Genomic DNA, 16,293 nt, shown 5'->3' on the forward strand with positions numbered 1-16,293 from the left:
ATACTTGCAAAATAGTCAATATTTTAAATAAACAAAAAGTGTCCTACGCCTGCGTTCAGCCAACAAGGATTTCCTGTCAAGTCCTTATTAGTTTAAAGAGAAAAAAGAAACGCCTTTGTGTATTAAATATTAATGTTTCAAAGCCGACTTTCTCTTTACTCTTCCAGCTTAACGCTAGAACTTAAGTTCAGGCCTACCATATTAAATTAAATTTAATAAATTGCTAAGCCTGTATTTCCCAACGTAAGTTGACAACTTTTGAGCTTTCATATAAACATTTTATTAAACGGTATTTTTTTTCAATTTAATCTTGAACTTTCGAAGAGTCCTGTTCCTATTTAACCCCGACGGTTGCGGTTGCGCTGGCGTTGCCTCCTCTCGCGGCGTCTCTCCTGGCGCCTCTCGCGGCGTCTCTGCTGGCGACGCCTCGCCTTTCGCCTGGAAGAGCTGCTGCTGCTGGAACTCGATGACGACGAGTCACTGGGCGTCGAGGAAGCAGCAGTCGGAGTACTGGAACTCGGGGAAGTGGCCGAAGTCGTTGGTGAGGTGCTGGAAGGACTTGTGGAAGTCGAAGAGCTTGGGGAAGTAGAGGAAGTCGAGGAAGATGGAGATGTAGAGGTGGTCGAGGAAGACGGAGACGTAGACGTAGACGTAGAGGTGGTCGACGAAGATGGAGACGTAGAGGAAGTCGAGGAAGTTGGAGATGTAGAGTCGGTAGAACTGGAGGACGTTGGTGACGTGGACGAAGTGGACGAGGAGGAGTCCGTTCCCGTGGTTGAGCCTGCGGCGTAAACAGCCGCAACGAGAGCCACAAAACCAAAGGCTAGGATAAATGGGGATCGCATTTTGAGCTCTTTCGTTCTCTTACTGTACTGAAGTACTGTATATGCCTTGTTCTAAGCTTCAAGTATTTATAGGGCATATGTCAAATTTTGTGGTCCAACTGCGGATTCTGTGTTTGCTCTAAGTCGTCATATGACGCACGTGGCGAAGTAGGGTGCTCAGTAGACACCTCCGGAGATGTTGTGGAAAGTTTTATTGTATGCATTAATGCCTAGTTTAACAATAGACAATTTGTGGATTTATTTGATCTAGTTCATTTTTAGCCAGTGTGCAAACACAAACACCTCCGATGTCAATAGGTATTGTTTACCCTGTCTGAGTTATTCTTTCAAGTGCTTTACCAGTTAACTTTATTTAAATAACCGCAAAAACAGATGCTTGAAGGATACCTTGACGTCTGCCAGTAAAATAGCAATGCCTTGAACATAGCTAACTTCGTTTTTTGACCGTTATACAATTTTAAGTGCGTTAATTTTTTTAGACAACAGAAAAATGTAATTTATATACCCATTTGTAACTACAGGGTGGCCCACAATTATTCCCAATTTTTCCTAAAATAAAAGAATACAGTTTTCGGAGTGTACATTTTAAACATTTTTGTATAGTCAATAACCATTTCAAATAATCACAATTTCTAAGCACCACAAAACTTTACAGCATCAGATTTCGTTTTATAAATCCAAGCATTTCCCAGGTAATATGGTCAGAAAACTCTAGTTTTAAGTCCGGGAGGACGGTAAGGGGAAATATCGCTATGTTGCAGGGAGAAATACCGTCATCTGCGTAATTGATTCAAAACGTATTGAACATACGATAAACCACATTTCTTTTTATCAAGAAACGAGTGAAATAAACTTGTAAAGTAAAAACTTAATGAATGTTATGTTATGAGGTACTTTAATGAAACCTGGGTAACAAATAGACCTGGCCTGAAGTGTTCGATTTTTATAAATATAATATTTAACCATTGAAACCATAAAGTTTGTTTTAAAAATGTATCGTATATGAAAATATTTTGGGCTGAATTTAAATTCAAATTCCGTTTGAAGTTCTTCGATAAAAGTACCGCAGAGCTGGAAAACCTTGTCGATAAATACTCATATTTTCGTTATTTCAAATATATTCGTACACTTTCCTTGGTTTGTGTGTTAAATATTGTTTTTCTAACAGAATGTTGAAATCCCTTTTCTAACATTTCTGTTAGGTAAACGATGATGAGTGGGCAGCACTGCGGCAGAGGAAAAGCAGAGTAGAGATGGAAAAATATCGATGACAGCGACGTTGGAATCGATGATTCACCACCTTATCGATAAATACTCATATTTTCGTTACATTCAAATATGGTGTATTGGTACATTTTGTTTGTGTCTGTGTGTTCGCGTTGGCGTTGTCATCATCAAATCGCATCGCTCCGCTCCGAAGAAAATCGTGCCAATTGAGACCGTTTTTACCTGGCCAGTGTGTGTGGTTTTGTCGCCCGCCGACCGCCCGGAGTTTTAAATTGGCGTTACGGCTGTTACAAACTTGCATAGTGCCTTTAAAACAGTGCAACAAGTGGTTTTTAACATTTTTTACAAGCCTTCAAAGTGCCTTACACACACACACATGTAAAAATAACCTACCTGACCAGAGCGCGTATGTGTTTGCTACGACGACAACAACAAAAACAACGAAAATAACTAACTGCTTTCGTCGCAGTTTTTTTGCAAGTGTATTGGTTAATTACGCCGAAAAATGTTAAGCGAGCAAAATTAATTGATGTCTAATTGAATTACGCGGGTGAAAACAGAAAAGCTGAATTTCTGATCTGATCGTAGATCTTTTGAGAAATCCCCAACGCGAGGATCTGTATCGTGTATGTGTCAATTCATTTTTATAAATATAGATTACAAGTGCACTTAAACAAACAGAAAAACAAAAAAAAAGGAAAACAAGTGATTAACTGGCAGGTAATTATAACTGCTCTTTTTTCGCCCTCTCTTTTGCCGTTTGCATATTCTGAGACCCTCTTTCTTTCGCCGCTTTTGCGCGTTTTCTCTGCAGATAATTTATTTTCTTTGGGTTTTATTGTTTTTTGCCTTTCTTTAGTCATCGCATCTTGCACTTGCCCTCTCTTCTAATAAGACTCTTCTTCTTTTATTGGTCTGCCTGTAGTTTCTTGTTTTGCCACCCATACAAAGGCACAAATACCTGTATAACACACACACATTGATTGGAATGCGCGCGGTTGTTGTTTTTGTTGCCGTTCTCAATACATATTTGTTGTCAACGGTTTTTACTTATCAATAGAACAATACCAACACAGCTACACCTGCATTTCTTATTGGCTTTCGGAACCTTCCTGTTGGATAATAATAATGAGTGAACAGTTCTGTTTAGGGAAATTAATGTTAGAAATTGGTAAAGCTGATTTTTTAAGACTCTCAATGGCATTTTCCATTCCCGCTGCAGTTCCACACGTTTTCACATTTCCATATTTTTACCTTTCTGTGTCAATCACCTGTTCTGCAGCGCTGGCACTTTTCACATGCCAACCGGCAGCAGCGACAGCAGCAGCAACAAACAAATTAAAACATGTTATATATAGCCATAGCCCCGTTGAGGTGCCATCTTTTGATCGGCGAATTCCCACCGAATTCCATTCGAAAAGTCCAACGAAATCCCATTGTGCTAAGAGTCTTATTGGTACTAATCCCATGCAAATTCCAATTGGCGCGTTCCCATACTGTCGGTCCTCCCTAGCTAGAAAATTATTTGGCGAGATAACTGTTTCGTTTATATCATTTTTACATAGTATTTCAATGTAGTATTTCTCAAGTAAAAGTTTTTGTCATTAGTCATCTTCAGAAGTTTACGTTTCATTGAAAAGCCTTAAAATATTTATGTTAGTCGAAATTTGAATTAGTTTTATTTTATAGAGTTCGCCTTGGCGGATTTCCCCAGTTATCGCCCAATCTTGGCTGGCAACACTGAAGCGAATTCGCCGAGACGTGGGCTCCTGCCTCGCCGCGCAGTCAGCTGACCGAATTCGCCGGTGTTTATGTTGTGGGCGCAGGCAGCGCTGCCAGTTGAATTCAAACTTTCGACCGGCGCGCAAGGATATGTCGCAAGGATACGGGTGCCGCAGACCTTAAGAAACGACTCCATCGTACGTGAGCCTTCGCCTGAGCCTGGGTTTTTCAATTATTCACGAAGGAAAACAAAGTTTACGGCTCTGCAACTCCCCCGCCCACTTTTTCACTTATTTCGTTTTTTTTTTTTTCGTATAATTTCAACTAGTGCAAGGCGAGCAACAAAAACAATGCAATAACACGAGACAAGTGTCGAGAAAGAGAGCAAGTGAGAAAAAGAGAGCGACAGCAGCCGCTCAAGTGGCAAAGTGCAAATGTATTAAATAAATAAAGAAACGAAATGAAACTAAGTTGCACAGAAAGAAAATGTTAAACTATATTATTTCATGGAAAGTCAGTATGATGTCATTTAAGGTTAATCAATATTAAAGAACCGATGCTAAAACTTCAAAACTTATTTACTTACATTGTTAACTTAAATGTTAAGTTGTTTATGATTTAAAATTTAAAAAAAAAATCATATATTAGTTTTTCTTTCTGTGTGACTAATATGTGTTTGCGGTTTTACTAGTTTCTGCCCTGCCTTTTGACCAGCTTTCTTGGCGCATTGCATAAGTGTTGGCCATTTCACCTCACTTACTCACTCCCTCCTCCTTTCTCCCCTTTCCGCAGATAAGCAAGTCGACGTGACGTACTTGTGTGGATTAATAATTGAGCAAATAGCCGGCAGTTAGCAGATAGCAGATAGCAGATAGATAGCAGATATAGCAGACATCGCCGAACGGACGGTACAATGGAGTCCATGGAGTACGAGATGGCACGCAACATGACGCTGCTCTTCTTCTTGGAGCGGCTGCTGGACAAGGGCGAGCCCCGGACCGTCCACGATTTGTCCTGCCAGTTTGGCAACAAGGAGTTCACCAAGGAGATGCGACAAATCGCCGGGGGCAGTCAGTCGGGTAAGTCCAGACTCCAAAAAGAAAACGATTCGTGTAAACTCCATTCCATTGCTTCATATACAGTAGAAATTATTCGAATCATACCTAAAACCTACGAAATGTATATAGATTTGGGATTTCAGATTGAAATAAAAACTTTTGGTCATAAAACACTATAGAAATTTTAGCACAGCAGCAATTTTAAATTGGTTTAATAGTCACAGACGAGATTGGTCAAAATTGACAAATCAATAAACACCATAAAAGGAGATTTTCTAAACTTCGCAACATTTCTAGAGTACATTTTTGAAAACAACGCAAAGATCGAAAGTTATCTTGGCTTCAATTTTTGGAGCATTCAATCCAACAATTCATAAAAAAAACAGATCAAGATAACGAGTTAGAAAATTTAAAAAAAAAAGAATCATACAACTGTAATTTTACTTTTGACTTGAAGGTTGATCTCTGCCCTTTTTTTTAGCTCTTTGATTAAAGTATCTTTTGAGTTTTGGTAAATATTTACTTCCAGAGACAAAACAGTATGAAGTTTGTTAATCAGATATAATAAAAAATGCAATGAGAAAGCGGATTGTAAATACAATCCCATTCAATCACCTCCCATTTAAAATATCAGCGGCTGAGGCTGGGAAATTCGAAACGTGTGCGGTGGAAAGCAATACTGGACTCTTGTTCGGTTATGCGAACATATTTGTGCACCTGCGGGTCGATGTTTGTCATAGTCGATGATTGTGTTGTTGCTCTTGGTTGCATGCTTGTTGCCTTCGAGTGGCCGACGTCCAAGTGCACATGTCAATGCCGTTTCCATTGCCATTGCCAGAGGGGATTCTTCTGAGCTCCCCACATTTGTCCCGCCTCATTTTTCATCTCCCAGTTGATCTCGATGCCAAAACCACAGAAACATGCCAAGGGTTTATAGCTTTTCATTGCAGACGCCAAACTGCAATCGATAATGCACGTGTTGTTGTCGGTTTTGGTTTCCCCCCTTCTTTTTTTTTTTTACAAGTGGTATGAGTATTATTTTACAACTGTTCTATACAACACAAGGAAAAAAAAAACTGTGTATCTTCACATACACGTGTTGTACTTCCATTGACAACTCGGCACATGAAAAACTTCATGCTACGCTATTTATCAAAATGCATGGTTAACTCAAACGACTAAAAATAGACGCAACAAACAACTTTCGGTTTTTAAAAATAGGTACCACTTAGCGCGGAGTTGGGAAGGTGCAATGCACTTTCCCTTAGCCAGAGATACAAATGTGAAGACATTTGTTTGATGTTCTCACATGCGTGGTGGAAGGGGGGGGGTTTAAAAAAAGAGGCGCGTACAGGAAATGGCAAACATTTGTTTACACCGCTCCTCAGGGTTTAATAGCAAATCATTTAATTCCAAAGAATCATGATGATCTTGAGATGTGCCGAGCAGTTAATGTGGGAATAAAAAGCACACTTTAGTAAATTGTATAATTTCATTTACCAAAATTTGATTGTTTGAGTTTTATGATTAAATGACCTCCTCAATCCGCCAGTTGTCAAAGCCTTTTAAACAAACGTTATATGAAGCTAATTTACCCACACCCGACCAATTTGTCACATCATACACCCCGACAATAATTGCATTTACTACTTTTGTGTTTCACACTTTTTAACTTCACTAATTGCAACAAGAAAACAAAAATTTAACAAAATGTTTATCGCATTTGTTGATTTTTTACACATGTGCGTGACTCTGCCGCCAAGACAAATTGTGTTTACCTTAGGTGAGCAACATTTTCCGCTAAAATAGTTTAATCTATGACTTAAAGAGTCAGTTATAGTTTTGGAACGCCAAGAACGCAATAGACAAAGAACGCAATAGGAAATTCCGTGAAATATGCGCCAAACACGCAAATCACAGTTGGGGGATTGTTGAAACAGAAAAATCAGACTAAGGAAAATATTTATGGGAAATGTCTAGGCTGGTTTATAAATAGAGAAGCGTTAGATGTGGCTGGTTAGATATTCCAAGTCTCTATCAAACATGTGATAAGGAGTTCATTGGTCAATGGCAGCCCAATTTCGCCCACTAATCCCTGTATTCAACCCACTGGGACTGACCTAAAATCCTATAAACATATTTTATGCCTCTTCAATTTTGTCAACGTGTTGTTTGCCCAACTCGTAAGCCGTTAAAACCGCCGGGGTAGCAGTTATACCCTTGCGAATGCCGCCCACAATAGACCCATCCAAGTCACCCATTATGTGGTTTTTGGTCAGAAGGGGTTTGGGGGTTGGGGGAGAAAGGCGGAAACTTTGTAATAGAAAAGTGTCGATTACGTGACAAAAATGTTCAATTGAATTTCAATAAAATTGCATGATATTCTAGAGAATTGAGCCCTGGCTCCACATCCATTTGTTGCTTCAATAATAAATGGCGGTGTGAGTGTGTGCTGCCATGCATATTCCCCAGCGATTGATGAGGGTTCTGCACCATTGAGAAAACATTTTTGGGAAATTAACGTCAAAAGCAATTTTCTAACCAGAGAGAAATTTAAACGTTGCCCCAAAACTTCTATTGGGTTAGACAAACAGTTTGAGGAGTTAGCTGAGCTGTGCCCTCGTTAATGGGAAACTTAAATTTCTCTGCTAATTTAACGTCCAACAACAAGCAAACACGACCATTTAGCTCACTTTATCGTTTTGCCATTTTAAGCTGCCAGCGGCTTTGAATAATTGTACAAACAAAATAGAAAAAATATATACAAAAAAAACACACACCAAAACAGGCCAAGCCTTTTGCGAAGGTTCGCAACTGTTTTTCTGTGTGTGTTTATTTTTTTGTTTTGCGTAATCGATTGCCAAAGCAAAAACACAAGCAACTGGCAAAAATTTGTCAAAGAAAATAAAATAAATACCACGTTACGCAGAAATAAATGGGAAGTCTACCGGTTAGATAGATAGTCGATACTATCAAAGTAAAAAAGCGATAAAAATCAAGAACTACATAAGTTTTAATGATTTTTTTGCTTAAAAGTACATTTTCAATATTAGTATATAACAGGTTATGTTAGAAAATATCTTTAAGGCCTTTGTAAACATTGAAACATAATTGAAATAAATTAACAACATCTTATTTTTTCTGAGTACTTATTGAATGATTAGCTGATCGATCTGTCAATGGAAAGAAACTCATTTCACTTGAACCTTTTGCATTTACGCTAAACATTCCAATTCCTGACATTGTCGTAAATTTAACGATTTTATGTCGGCTGTAGGAAATCCTTTAACGCCTGCCAGCCGGCGTTCCTTAACCCTCGACACCCAAAGAAAAATCCCCCTCGACATTTTCAGGCATTGCGTGTGTGCAGCCAAGGTTTTTATGCTTTAGTTAACTTTCCTTTTCTCGAGGCAAATGGGAGTCGCATTGATTTTTGACATTAATTGCAAAAGGCGAAACATTTTGTTTAAGGCTGAAAGTGAATGCGCTACTCATTATTTGTGAACTTTGTGCCATTTGTTTCTAATTGATTGGTAACTGTTTTGACAGCCAGGACATTTAGATGAGGTGGAACTAATGAGTTCCTAATGAAGTCACGGCTCTAGGAAGTCGACATTTGCTCGCCCCCTCATAGCTGCCATTTCCCAAACCCTTTGGTGAGCCATAAAATCTTGAGTTTACGGCCAGACATAACCCTTTACCTGTGCGCTCACTTACATTTCGATTCACAACATCCCGGGGAAATGTTTCCGTTCTCTTCAATAAGCGGAGAGGCATAAATATACATAAATTTATGGCGAGTGTCCTCGGTGCATTTGAAAATTGCCACCGCAAAAAAATGTGTCCAAGTGGGTCGAGCCGTAAAATGTGGCAATCTTGCCGCCACCCACCCCTTAACCCAGTGCACCTGCTCCACTCGGTGGGCGGAAGGTGTAGCCAAAAATGTTTGCTTGCCAAGAATTGCGGCTAAGCACACAGACAAATATTGGACCGCCAGCCAAGTGCCCGGCTTGTATATATTTGCACATTACATTACATTACATATTCGGGTTTGGCGTTCGCCTTCGATAAATATTAATATTGAAATGCTACGAACTTCGATTTGCGGCGTCAGTTGTGACCTGTTCCACAAATTTCAATTTCTCTAAGTAAACATAAAATTGAATTACGCTCGAAAGGATTTTGGCCATCTTAACCTTTTTTTTTCTTGTTTCTTGCTGGGTGGAAATTACTAGCCATTTGTCAGTTTTGTGGCTCATTTGGCAGCTGGGAAATGGGATAACGAGATGTTTACTCGGGGATTACTTTGCGATTGACTTGCCAAATCCGTTGGCAATACCTTGCATAATGTCAGTCCGATTTGATTAATCAACGTTCGTTTTCCTTATGCGACTTTAAAGCTGAGTTATGTCAAATGCAATTGAATTAATTTTTGCCTGGCATTATGGAACTGAATTTGTGTCTACCCCGGTGACACGCAACCTTCACCGCTTCACCACCCACCCGAAGTTCCCCAAAAAACCTCTGATCTATCCATCGCTGCGCGTTTGTCTTGTCACGTCATATTACCCAAACAATAGTGAACACAACAGATGGAAATGTGGGCGGTTGGCGGGAGGCGGGCCGATACAATGAGACATATGGAGTCGAGTGTTCAACGCATTCCTACCAATTGCGGATGATGAGCTGGGAGTGGAGGGTTGGGTTCCGTCGACGGGTGTCCCGTTTTGGGCCGACGGCAGCAGTCAGTCAGCAACTATGACCTGATTTATCAAATAAATGGTTCGCTAGCTCTCTACGTCGCTTTGCACGGCTTGAGTGCATTCACTTTTCATTCGTTTAGCGTTACACTCAGAACAAATTTTATTTTTATTCTTACTAAATTACTAAATAACACGGTTTACTGATTTAAAAAAAATATTTTTTCCCAGAGCGTTACAAAATGTTAAATTATAGATTATCGAATTTAATTCCATTCAATTTATGTTCTGAAATCAATTAACAGTGTAAGCGTTATGACTTTATAATAACTTAAATATATATTATAGAAACCCAGGTTGTTCTATATGTGAACAGCCCACAAAAATAAAATATCTATTTAGTTTTAAGGTTTAGTTAATGAAATTCTGTGATTGACATTTATTTTACAAGCTAAAAACTATCATAGCTTATATCGCAGCCTTAACTCTTTTTTTTATTATTGAAAGTGTACTATAGATAATCACAAAATGTTATCTTCCAGTGCTCATACACAAAGTCAAATCTCCGGCAGTCATTCCCCCATTCATGTAATTGTAAACTAACTTTGAATCCAGAAACTTTTGCCAACTTTACCAACCAAATCAACAACATTGAAACAGGCAGCACAAAACTCACATAATTATTCATATGTAGATGTAGTATGTACACAGGGCACATGCGGATGAATGTAGTCTCGTTATTTGATGGTTATGCGATTAAACAATGTTGTTAATTATGGGAATCCAGGCACATGCTTAACCGCTGATATACACAAGGCAAGGAAAAGTTTTGCACAATCCAGTTGTTAAAGTTGAGAGTTGAAACTACCTATGTTTCTATATAGTAAGACAATCAGACGAGCCAGTTATACCCGGGAATTAATCAACTACAATAAGTACTTACGCGTCTTGGCGTAATTTCCGAGTTGACACATTGAAAGCACAGCGGTCAAAAGGGGAAATTAATTAGGTTTGCGCTGTTGCAACAGTTTTACTGTATTAACCACTCACTCGCAACTCGCAACTCGCATCCATCGAAGCACCCACTAATGGCCCACCTAATTATAATTGACGTCTTCTGCTCCGCCGTTTGACAGGTCTGAAGAAATTTCTCGCCCAATACCCAGCAATATTTCTGGTCGACGGTGATTATGTCCAGGTGAACGCCTACCAGCACACCAATGCGGACGATGGCGGCGGCGGGGGCAAGCGCGACTACATCCAAGAGGCTAAAGACTACTTCAAGAACAAGATGCTGCAGTACGGAGCGGCTGCCGAGGTGCCCGTTCGCAGTCTGCTCGGCCACAGGTCGCAGGCATCGCCCCAAGTGCGTCACATATCGGGTGAGTGTTTAGGAATGACTATTTACAATCATGGTTGCATTCAGTAGGCATTAGTCTTATATTTAAACTATAATGTTTCTTCTCAAAGTAAAATTTCATAAACGATTGGGAATTAAATTTATGTATTAAACGCAAATTTAAATTTGATGTAGTTAATATTTTTATTAAAAGAAATTTATTTAATAAAAATACAATTAAAACCATTTTATATAAGGTAAACATTCTTTTTGATATAAGTTTATTTACTTTGTGTTACAAGCGGCCACCTTGATTGTACCTATATACATATGTATGAGAAGAATCACTATAATCTTTTCTCTTTTCCGTCCAGGTCAACACATCAAAGAGTTTACAGACTTTCTGATGAAGCACACGGATACCTTCAAGGTGACGGACGACTATGTGATGCTGGTGGGCTGCGAGAACATGACGGATCTGCCGGCGCGCGATCGCCTCCACCTGCCGCAGTCGAACATCGATACGCGCGGAACGCAGCAGATGCTCGACTTCTTTGCCCAGTGCATCGAGGTGAAGGGACCGCTGTTGGTGGACCAACTGTTCCATCTGCTGACCACCAACTTTCCGCAGGATCAGTGGCTGCGCATGTTCAAGACGCCGGGCGACTTGAGCTCGTTCCTCAAGCTCTTTGCGGACTGCTTTCACATACAGGCCAATCTAGTCACCCTGCTGCAGAAGCCCAAGCTCAGCGATACGCACATCCAGCAGGCCCAGGCTCAAACACGGGAGCAATTCAATGCGCTGAACAATAACAACAGCGCCAGCATTCGGAAGCAGGAATCGTCTGTCGGATGTGGAGGTGCAGGCGGTGGAGGCGGTGGAGTTGGAGGTGTCAGCTCAGTGCAGCAGAGATTGCAATCGCCGGCTCTGCGGAGTAATGGTCACGCGAACAACAACAATGGGAGCAATGGCAATGGCAATGGCAATGGCAATAATAACAATAATAGCATAGCTTGCCCGAACTTCAAGTTGAATGCCCCCGTTTCGAATGTGATGGGTGGCCAGAGCCAGGGCTTCGGGCAGCCCAAGTCGGAGCCAAGTTCTGGCTTCGACAGCTATGTGCCCATGTCGGAGCTAAAGCTGGAGAATCTGTGCGAGAACAACTATCCCAGTGCGAACACATGCTACGGGCCCATTAATAACTCCGCACAGCAGCAACAACAGATGCAGCAGACGCAGCAGACGCAGCAAACGGTACAGAATCCGGCGGAGCAGCGGTTGAATAGTGTTAACCAAACCCTCAAGCAACGCATCAACACTTTAGTTATACGGACACTAGCCGAGAATCTGGAGAAGGATAAGCAATCGCTGGCCAATCAGCAAGGCGGGCCAACTTCGCCGCACGCCAGTCCCGTGCATTCCATTGCCAATTCGAGTTCTAACCAAAATGCCAGTGCTGCAAGTAACGTCAACAGCAACTCGAATTCGAATTCGAATCAAAACAATGCCAACCACTCACCTAGTCATAGCTACTTTGTCGGCGACACCTGGAAGATAAAGGTCCTGCAGAACACCACGGTGATAGCGAATGTCAAGCAATCGGTGTTTGTGACCGACATTATACTCAAGTATGCGGCCAAGAACGAGAACATAGTGGTCTCCCTCGACTGCGAGGGCATCAATCTAGGTCTGAAGGGCGAGATTACATTGATTGAGATTGGAACGACGCGTGGCGAAGCCTTTTTATTCGATGTGCAATCCTGCCCGGCGATGGTCACCGATGGCGGACTGAAGACCGTGCTGGAGCACGACCAGGTGATCAAGGTGATACACGACTGCCGCAACGATGCGGCCAATTTGTATCTGCAATTTGGCATCCTGCTGCGCAATGTGTTCGACACACAGGCAGCTCATGCTATATTGCAGTACCAGGAGAGCGGCAAGCAGGTCTACAAGGCCAAGTACATATCGCTCAATTCGCTGTGCGAACAGTATAACGCCCCCTGCAATCCCATCAAGGATCAGCTGAAACAGATCTACCGACGGGATCAGAAGTTCTGGGCCAAGCGACCCCTCACGCGGGAAATGATGCTGTATGCAGCGGGCGATGTCCTGGTGCTGATACACGACCAGTTGTTTGGCAATCTGGCGCGCCAGATCAAGACGGAGAACAGGCCACTCTTCTCGGAGCTGTGCACCGAGCAAATACTCATGCAGATCAAGCCCAACGAGGTGAAGATACGCAAGAAGCAGCGCAAGGTCAGCACCGAGGTGTCCGATCTCAAGCAGAAATTGGCCCAGACCAGCAAAAGCATTGTGCTCTCCAATCGCGAGATACGCTTGCTGCGGTAAGTAATAAACTCGATTTTTAACTAAATGGTATGTCTAATCTATGAAAAACCCATAGCTACATGGACCTGACAGAGGATGAAAAGGAGCGCCTGAAGGGCTACTACAAGGTGGCCAAGAAGCTGGAGAAAATGGAGTCCGCCGGCAATCCCAACAAGTGTGTCAATATAATGACAATAGCCCAATGTCGTAATTAAAACTTTATCTATACCCACAGAGACCAAAGTGATTCGGAGGATGAGCCTGAGCCAAATGAGAATGACACATTTCCCAGCTTGGACTCGGTGCCCTCGGACAATTCGCTGTCGGGCACTTTTTCGCCACGCTTCAGCTCAGAGCCACCCAGTCTGACTGAGTCCATGCAAATGCTGGAGGAGATCCTCCAGAACAAGTCCATGGATCGCATTGCACGTATTGATAAGCTGGAGGCCATTCTGACCACTGCCACCTCGCTGCCATGTGAACAAGTTAGTGATCCGAAAAGCTAGTTATAAGTAACTATTGAGATAGATTAATGGTTTTATCTTCATAGATTATGTCTGCAAATTCGATACAAGAGCAATTGGGATCGAGCATTGCGACCACCGAGAATCTGCAAATTATACGCGAGAAATCTAGAAAGTAAGAGACTAATTTTACGAAAAGTAAATGGATGTTAACTATGAAATTGCCTTACTTACAGCATTAAGAACTGCAATTGCCAGGGCGAGCGCAGTGTGACGCCCATTCTGCGAACGACTGACAAGCGATTGGTTAAGCTGGTGGATGCCGAATCGCAGACGCTGAGCACCGGCGACGTGGTCATCACCAAGATATTCTTCCAGGACGAGCATGAGCGTGCCAAGGAGGCAGCCCTGCTGAGCAACTCGCCCACGAAGCGAGTGTCTCCCATATAAACATTTAAACATTTAAACCTTCGAACAATGATTCCTAACAAGCAAAGCGCAGACATATTACGTATTATTATTTTGTTTTTTAATAGTTGAGGCGTTTCACACTGGACTTCTCGACACTCTATCGACTATGCAATAACTTTCATACCCAATTGAAAAGCAATATATTTTGTGCCTAGATGTTGAACATTGCAATAACAATAATATATGATTTATCAATTGTTAACCACTCGCCTCCGGCTCGGATCTTTTTATATTACAACCGACAAACGTTGGCGACGCAATCTAATCGAATCCCACTTCTCAGTAAAGGCATTTGCCACTGAGAAGCTGTGCGGAATTCGTGGAGGTTAACGACTTACGAGCTGCGCCAAACAATCATTAAAAATGTATCTGTTAATTGATTTGTAGACTATTTTGCTATTGATTGTAAATTAAATCTGCGTTGGACCAATGTGTATTAAATCCAAATGAAATTATTAATGCAGTTTTCTAGAGGTTTCCTAATATCTTTGTCGCCATATCAGAAGTGAACTTATTGTATTTTAACCATAATACTTTGTAAACCGAAACGATTATTCAACTCAATTTAAGTTTAACCAAACACTCTTCTTAATTAATAATAACAAAATGTGTAGTCAATCTAAGTAAATGAGAATTAATTGTAATGGAAAGAATACTGAAATGGTACGATTATAAATTATATATCTAATTGAATAAAATGTGTATATACCTATAAAAACAGGCAGATGGAATTTCAACACTTATTACCAGAAATTAAAGGATTTTGTTTTCTTTTTGGATTCCTTTATTAGACACCAAACACCAAGAGGTTAAAAACATTTATAATTGTATGTGTTTATATAGCCTGTTAATAAAGCGGGAGATTAAGCTCTCCAAAGAGCAGTCCGAAAATGTTGTGTATCGCAGTTAGCCTGATCTATCTCATAGAACAAGTTTATTTATAAATGGTAAGTTAACATTTTTTTTAGATGGGAAAATTCTGTTGCAAATTGTTTCACCGTGTAGTCAATTTTACTTTTTATTTGGTGCTCTCTGGTTGATTTCAGTCAACTGTGTTACCTTTTATTACGAATCGTATTCAAGCATTAACTTTAGACATCAAAAGACGACGGGTACAATATTTCCATTTGGGAATATTTTAATTAAAGGTTGCATGCACATAAGTTGCTTAAAACCCAATTTGAATGAATAAAGTTGATGCTTTTCTTATACCTATGCTTATTCAATAAGAAGCTTATACTCTAAAATATCTTTTGACGGAGTAAAGTCAACACTTAAACATGCACTCAAATGTATTTTTTGCTTTCCTCTGCAATTGCATTGCCCTATTTTAAATTCGTTTATTTTTCACTTTCAACAGCCTTTTTTGAGCTTTTATTACTAAATAATATTCGTTTTTCATTTAAATAGTTTTCACCTACAAGTTGCACCCGGCGTTCCATTTATGCAAGAAGATGTAAAGTGAAATTCTTTAAGCGGAAATATTATGCCTAAGCCAAATATATATACTCGTTCTATGTACTTAATTATTTGCAAAGGAATACATTTGCCTGTATATATATTCGGTAAAATCACATCTTTGAATTGCCATAGCTCGTTAGTCTTATGTACAATTAAACCTAACTCGCTTGATTGGCCTGTGAACAACTGGAGGTTGTACGAAGCATTCAAATCGTACTTAATCGTATTTGATTTAAAGAAACCGGTGGCTGGCTTTGTTTTTAGTTTTTACACTCACTGTCTTAATTTTTAGAAATTTAATATTGCTTAAATATTATAAACAGTTCAGACGACCTCAGTGTATTTGGATTTTGACTTATTTTTTCTAACCATAAAGTTTGCATTTTTCAATTAAATCAGGTCGTTATTTTATTGAACATTTTGCTTAATACTAAAGTATATGTCTGTATAGACTTTCACTTAAATACTTCGTTTGGATTCCGTACGAAACCTGCATCTTGACAAAAATGTCTAATATATCTATGTTACATAAATGCAAAAAGGTACTTCAAAAAGCAATTGTATTAGTTTATATTAATAATAAATGTACCTTTGCTCAACAAATCTTATAACTTGAAAGTGGAAAATGAGCAAAGAAAGATTAAAGAAGCTTAAAGATATAGAGTTGTAAAGCT

General features: G+C 40.2%; 2 protein-coding genes across 4 annotated transcripts; one reads left to right on the plus strand and one right to left on the minus strand.

Annotated features, from left to right (window-relative positions):
• Positions 1–264: 264 nt before the first annotated feature.
• On the minus strand, positions 265–872 carry LOC128254845 (putative protein TPRXL). The gene has a single exon (XM_052984158.1). The coding sequence runs from the start codon at positions 843–845 to the stop codon at positions 339–341; it is 507 nt and encodes a 168-aa protein (XP_052840118.1). The 5' UTR covers positions 846–872; the 3' UTR covers positions 265–338.
• A 1,332-nt stretch (positions 873–2,204) lies between these two features.
• On the plus strand, positions 2,205–14,613 carry LOC128255136 (uncharacterized). Of its 3 annotated transcripts, none has more exons than XM_052984667.1 (8): positions 2,205–2,792; positions 4,587–4,873; positions 10,689–10,934; positions 11,266–13,240; positions 13,300–13,398; positions 13,459–13,708; positions 13,774–13,862; positions 13,924–14,613. In XM_052984667.1, the coding sequence occupies exons 2-8, from the start codon at positions 4,708–4,710 to the stop codon at positions 14,135–14,137; spliced, it is 3,039 nt and encodes a 1,012-aa protein (XP_052840627.1). In that variant the 5' UTR covers positions 2,205–2,792; positions 4,587–4,707; the 3' UTR covers positions 14,138–14,613. The 3 variants fall into 3 exon arrangements, with proteins under 3 accessions (XP_052840627.1, XP_052840628.1, XP_052840629.1); XM_052984668.1 differs by having other exon boundaries at positions 2,205–2,698; XM_052984669.1 differs by lacking the exon at positions 2,205–2,792 and adding an exon at positions 3,908–3,991.
• The last annotated feature ends 1,680 nt before the right edge of the window (positions 14,614–16,293 follow it).

This window comes from Drosophila gunungcola (assembly GCF_025200985.1).
Source record: "Drosophila gunungcola strain Sukarami chromosome 2R unlocalized genomic scaffold, Dgunungcola_SK_2 000006F, whole genome shotgun sequence".
NCBI lineage: Eukaryota > Metazoa > Arthropoda > Insecta > Diptera > Drosophilidae > Drosophila > Drosophila gunungcola.